This window comes from Lepidochelys olivacea (assembly GCF_965140295.1).
Source record: "Lepidochelys olivacea isolate rLepOli2 genome assembly, chromosome: 24".
Classification (NCBI taxonomy): domain Eukaryota; kingdom Metazoa; phylum Chordata; order Testudines; family Cheloniidae; genus Lepidochelys; species Lepidochelys olivacea.
In genome coordinates, this window is record NC_140434.1 from 15603608 (window position 1) to 15609758 (window position 6151).

At 56.3% G+C, this 6151-nt stretch overlaps 1 protein-coding gene across 1 annotated transcript; it reads right to left on the reverse strand.

Moving 5' to 3' along the window:
- Positions 1-924: 924 nt before the first annotated feature.
- Positions 925-4256, reverse strand: FAM187B (family with sequence similarity 187 member B; the record flags this gene model as incomplete). Its single annotated transcript, XM_084613652.1, has 2 exons — positions 925-1264; positions 3436-4256. 2 exons carry the CDS (start codon positions 4254-4256, stop codon positions 925-927), a joined length of 1161 nt encoding a protein of 386 aa, XP_084469778.1.
- Between the last annotated feature and the right edge of the window lie 1895 nt (positions 4257-6151).

The following is a 6151-nucleotide window of genomic DNA, read 5'->3' on the forward strand; positions in this document are numbered from 1 at the left end:
GGGGCGGGTAATTAACTCACCCGAGTGTGCTGGCCGGACCCATCTGGATACCTGCAGCCGTTCTCCTCCTTCTCCCCTTGTAAACACAAGGCAGCAGGACATGGGAGAGAGTGGGGGGAGGGGAGGAGTCAGGACTCCTGGGTTCTGTCCGAAGCTCTGGGAAGGGAGTGGGGTCTAGTGGTGGGAGCAGGGAAGGTGGTGAGTCAGGACTCCTGGACTTTAGCCCCAGATCTGTGAGAAGAGTGGGGTTGAGTGGATAGAGCCATGGGGAGGGCAGCTGGGAGCCAGGACTCCTGGGTTCTATCCCTAGTTCTGCTCCTTACCCAAGGCCTGGGCTAACTGGACCTCTTGCCCTGGGGTAGCATGGGGAGGAGGGATACCGGGGTAGATGGGCCCATTGCTTTGATCCAGCGGAGAGTGGGCTACACAGCTGATAACTGGCCTATGGAGAGGAACTGAGGCAGGGAGCTGACTGCAAACAACCCCACACCATCATGCTGAGCAAGGAGAGGCTGGTAAGTCTATGGGAACAGTGACCCCTACTGGCCAGGTGGGGTGCCTACCTCGTGATGGCACTTTAAAGGTGGCTGGGGCATCTGTATCTGAGCACTGGCTTTTTAGCTCCCTCTGCTGACTGGGGTAGGCACCTAGCTTTAGCATGCAAGTAAAATCAGGGCGGCAAACCCCTGCAGCACAGGGCCCCCTAGCGTCACGCTGGGGCATCGGGGCCAGTCCTGACTTCCAGGGGGGAGCCCCCAACCCTGCTCCCTGCAGCACCGCGCCCCCTAGTGCTATGCTGGAGCATTGGGGCCACCAGCCCTGATTGCCAGGGGAGAGCTCCCACCCCGCTCCCCCTAGCTGCCTAGCGCACACCTAGCCAAGCTGCTGGTCAATATGTTTATTCCCCAGTCGGCTGCAGCCCCCTCAGGCCATGATGGCTCCTGGCTTCCTGCGGCAGGACTGCAGGATGCTGAGGAAGAGGAGGAAGAGGAGGAAGATGGACAGCCCCACCACCAGGGACTCGATGGCCGAGTAGGCACGGGTCAGCTCTGGGGCGGAGGCCAGCACCCTAGGCGGGGTGACCAGGAACTGGCCCACCAGCTGCCCGCCCACGTAGCACTGGTAATAGCCGGCATCGGTGCCATTCCAGGAGGAAAGCAGCAGGGTCCCGCCACCGGTCGCCTTGTCCAGGCCAATGGAGCCGTTGCGCTGATGAAGGTCCAGCCAGGTCAGGGCGGTGGGGCCTTCCTGCCAGTACACGGGGCTGGGAGCAGAAAGAGAGAGGTTAGCAGAGCCTGGTGTGGGCCTTGCACATGCTCACGGGGTGCCAGGACTCCTGGGTTCTCTCCCCAGCTCTGGGAGGGGAATGGGGTCCAGAGGTTAGAGCCAGGGGGCTGAGAGTAAAGCATTACCCTGCTGGGGGGCACCAGCTCCGATCCAGCCCCAGGGCAGGGAACTGGCTGGCTCAAGGGGGTGGAGAATGGGACCCCTCTAAGGGGTGCTGGCTGGAATGAGTTCAGCCAGTCTCTGTCCATTTCAACTGGCACTAACCAGCCCCCCTTGCTCTCATCACCAGAGGCCAAAGGCTGGCTACCCATGGAGCCTGATCTCCCTTAGAGGGAGACCCTGGGGGGGTGGGGGTGTCTGGGGTGCTGGGCTAGGGGGGCTAAATTGGTCCAGGATGGCTGGGACAAGGATGGTGGGAATCTTTCCCTCCTCCCTGCGCTTATCTATGGAATTAACAGGCAGCAAAAATGGCCTTCAGCGTCTCCCAGTGAAACTACCTGAGATGTGCCCGGCCCACAAGATGAAATTGCCACAATCCCCACAACAGCTGATGCCAACCCCACCAGAGCCTTAAGCACAGGCTGGGGCTAGAGTGGGATCAGATTTGCCAGTGGTAGACGTCTGCAGCCAGGAGCTAAACTCATTTGCACCGATGTGTTATGAACATACACAGCCAGGCAGGGCTGGAGGGGGGATGCCACCAAAACAGGCCTCATGCAGGATTTTGAAACCTAGACACTAGTGCTTGAGCTACAGGAGAAGCATGGCTAGCTGGAAGCGGTAGTAGGTTATTCTCCAATGCGTCAGCCACAAGAGGGCAACCTGGCATTCACTTTTAATGAGGCGTTCCATCGAAAAATTGCGAGACTGCCTTAAAAATCGTGAGATCAGCTCCAAAAACTCTGTTTGGTTTAAAAAATGGTGAGATTGGCTTTAAAAAATGTCTGAGGCTGGCTAAAAACCTGCGAGAGCAGCTTCCAAAACTCATACGGGTAAAGAAATGATCAGTGTCCGGTTGGTTTTAATTGGCCTTCTGATGTTGGAGGTGGGAGGAGTCACATTTCCAAGGGTTTCTGTGGAGCCATGAGGACTAGTCATGCTTCTTCCTTGAAAGCTGAGAGGCTCGAGAACTAACATGATTGCAGCGGTTGAGGGCTTTAGGAAAATCGTGAGTCACAATAAACTCACGAGAGCTGGCACCACTGGATGCTACCAGAAAATAGCGCCCGGGGAAGGAATTAACGAGAAGATGTGATTTTCTGTCAGGATCTGAGATGAAGTTAGGGGATGGTGAAAGCTACGGGTCAGAAGCCCCCAGAGGTGGAATTTGTATCCCCTGAGCAGGAGCTAGACTCATTTGGAGCCAGGCCGCCTGGGTTCATAGCCAGCATCTCTTGTATTAAAGTGTGATGGGGTTTTAAAAGACCATACCCGGGCAGGGACATGGTGTTACACTTTGCTAAGGATGGCATTGACACCAGCATTGATTAAGAGGGGAGAGCGCCCCACCCCATTCCCTGCAGCACAGCGCCCCCTAGGGCTATGCTGGGGCATTGGGGCCAGCCCTGACTGCCAGGGGAGCGTGCCCCTCCCCTGCCCCCTGTGGCACATTGCCCTCTAATGCTGGGCTGGGACCCCTTTGTTCCAGGCACTGTCTCCTGATCCCACAGCTCAGTTTCGACCACGGTGAAAGTTCAGTGCGGTGGTAATTTATTAACCTGGCTCCCCTTCCCAACACCCACACAGAAACCAGCTCAGTGCAAACAGGCTGGGCCCAAGTTCCTTCTGACTCTTTCCAACCTACCCCCGAATGCTCCCGGGGGGCTCCTCCAGCTTCACCCCACCAAGGAGCCCGGATTTATGTATTATCCCCATACATTTGGGCTGGATTCTGCCACAGACCTGAGCTCCTGGCTAGGGGATAGATTTTTAGAGATGGGGGGAATATTGCTTTAGATGGGCTGCCCATGCATCTGATCTGGGGTGGGGATACCAGCTTAGGTGGGCCCATAGCTCTGATCTGGGCTAGCAGGGAGGGGGCCTGATACCAGGGTAGATGGGCCCATGGGTCTGATCCAGGGGTGGAGGGTTGGGATACCTGGCTGCATGGGCCCCTGGGTCTCCCCAGCATGGAACGGCTCCCTGTACCTGTATATAGAGGCTGTTGGGCACCTCAGCCTGGCGCGGGCGTGAGGCAGGGCTCGGTAGCGGGTGACGACAAGGAGAGGGGCCCTGCCCAGTTCATCCCGGCTGGGGCCGTAGGCCCTGTCACATGGCACCTCACAGCTCTCCACCCGCAGCTCCGGCCCCCTCTGGGGCAGCCCTCGCCCGGCCACCCCGCATGGCAGGGGCCCCTCGGGGCGTGATGCCAACCGGGCGTAGCAGAACCCCACCCGCTTCCTCTCGCCGGGGCCTCCGCAGCGGTCGCAGGGCTGCCAGCGTGCCCAGGCGGTGAACAGCTGGCCCCGGGCCCCGCCAGCCAGATCCACGGTGGTGTTAGCCAGGGTGGCCTCTCCCAGGCTGGCGTGGCTGATGTGGAGGCGCCCAGCGTCCTGGAAATCCACCTCGTAGTAGGCCAGCGTGGTATCACCGCGGCGACAGCTGTAGATGCCCGAGTCCCCCACGCCAGGATCCACAATCCGCAGGTCGCCCTGGAGCAGCCGGGTTTTCAAGCGTAGCCGCCACAGCTTGGCGCGAGTGGGGATGAGCGCCAAGGGGTGCCCAGTGCGGATGAAGGTGGCCGGCCGCTCCCCGGGCCGGGAGGGATCCGCATACTGCCAAGAGACTGGGCCCTGGTGGGGGGGGCCTGGGCACCTCAGGGTCACAGGGTTGTCTGAGATCAAGGCCAGAGTGCATGAGCGGCTCGGGAGGCAGGGCTCTGGCAGGGAGACGCCTTGGGATGGGTCGCCATTGGCCACGGCAGAGATCAAGACAAAGAGGAAGCTGAGGGCCACTGCTCGGGGGCACATGGCTGGCTGGGGTGTGCCCAGTGGTTGGAGCAGGAGGCAACGGCTTTCTGACCTCATTGTGATGTCATCTGTCAGAGAGTGAGGTCATAATTGCCCTAGCTCAGAAGGGGCCAGCTGGGGAGCCCCAGGGAGAGCACGCTGGATTCTCAGCTCCCTGGGGTCGATCTGGAGTCACCCCCACTGCAATGGGGGCAGGGCTGGGTTCTGATCTCAGCTTTCCGGGTCGATCCAGGGTCACCCCACAACAGCAGCAGGGGCAGGGCTGGGTTCTGATCGATCCAGAGTCACCCCTGTCTGCAGCGGGGGCAGGGCTGGGTTCTGATCGATCCAGAGTCACCCCTGTCTGCAGCGGGGGCAGGGCTGGGTTCTGATCGATCCAGAGTCACCCCTGTCTGCAGCGGGGGCAGGGCTGGGTTCTGATCGATCCAGAGTCACCCCTGTCTGCAGCGGGGGCAGGGCTGGGTTCTGATCTCAGTTCCCTCAGGGTCAATCCTGAGTCAACCCCCAACTGGTGACTGCAGCGGGGGTCCTGTCACATGGCACCTCACAGCTCTCCACCCGCAGCTCCAGCCCCCCGCTGGGGCAGCCCTCGCCCGGCCACCCCTTGCAGCAGGGTGGGGGGACAAGGGCTTCTGCCCAGCAGGGAGGAGGGTCTTGGGGTTTTAGCCCCGCAGGGTGCACCTGCCAGGGCTCGGGGTTTCAGTCCTGCTCCTATTAAGCATATGCCTAACTTTAAGGCTATGTCAACACTGCGCACCTCCCAACAAAATAAAACCACCCCCAACGAGGGGCGGTAGCTTTGTTGGCGGGAGAGCGTCTCCCGCCGACAAAGTGCTGTATACACCCGCACTTTACATCCGTACAACTTTTGTCCACCAGGGGGATGTTTTTTTCACACCCCTGACTGACAAAAGTTTTACTGACAAAAGGGCAGTGCAGACATAGCCAAGTGAGTTCCCAGTGGGAGTGAAGTAATTCCGCTGCAATCACATGCATACGTGTTTGTAGGATTGGGACCTTAGTTTTCTCTATGAAAAGGTTTTGAAAACTTTACTCCCTTCAATACAATGGGTTCCCAAAAAGTTTCCCAAGGATTCTCAAAACCTTTTTCTGCCCCCCAAAAATAACTTTCCTGAACGTTTTCGTCCTTACATTCAAAATCTTTCCCCTCTCTTAGAAAAGATTCGAATACTTTTTCAGCCCTCAACAAAAGTTTTGGAAAACATCTCCTCCACAAAGTTTGAATACCTTTTTGCCCCAGATTTTCATAACTGAACCATGTCTCCTTTCAAAACGTTTTCCTTCCTCAAACAAAGAACTTTTGAAGACTTTTCCTCCATTAAAAAGGAGTTTCTGAAAGTTCCCACCCCTCAAAAAAAGTTTCTATAACTTTTCTGCCTCTCAGGTAAAAAAGTTCTGGGGGAGATAAATATTTGGTGGGAGCTGGATATTTTCTCACTGTTTCCTCACAGTCCCCCTTCGGTCTGTCTGAATCCATATGGTCTCTTCTCTTACACTTACATTGAAAGCTCTTTGGCAACAGGGACTGTCTTTCAGTCCTGTGTTTGTATGGTACCTAGCACATTGGGATCTTGGTCCGTGACTAGGGCACCTAGATGTTACACCAATCTAAATAAAATAAAAAATAATTAATAATAAACCTTTTTTAAAAAATTGGAAGGGGAAAAAGTTTTGGAAACTTTTATTGTGCCGAGAGTAAAGTTTTAAAAACTTTTTTTTCCACAGGAAAAGGAGTTTAAACTCTTTTGGGGAGATGGGGAAAAAAATTGAAACTGATTTTTTGCAGAGGGAAACGTTTTTGAAATTTTTGTGGAAGAAGAAAATGTTTTGGAGACTCTTCTTGGAAGGATAAAGGGATTTCAAAACTCATAGTA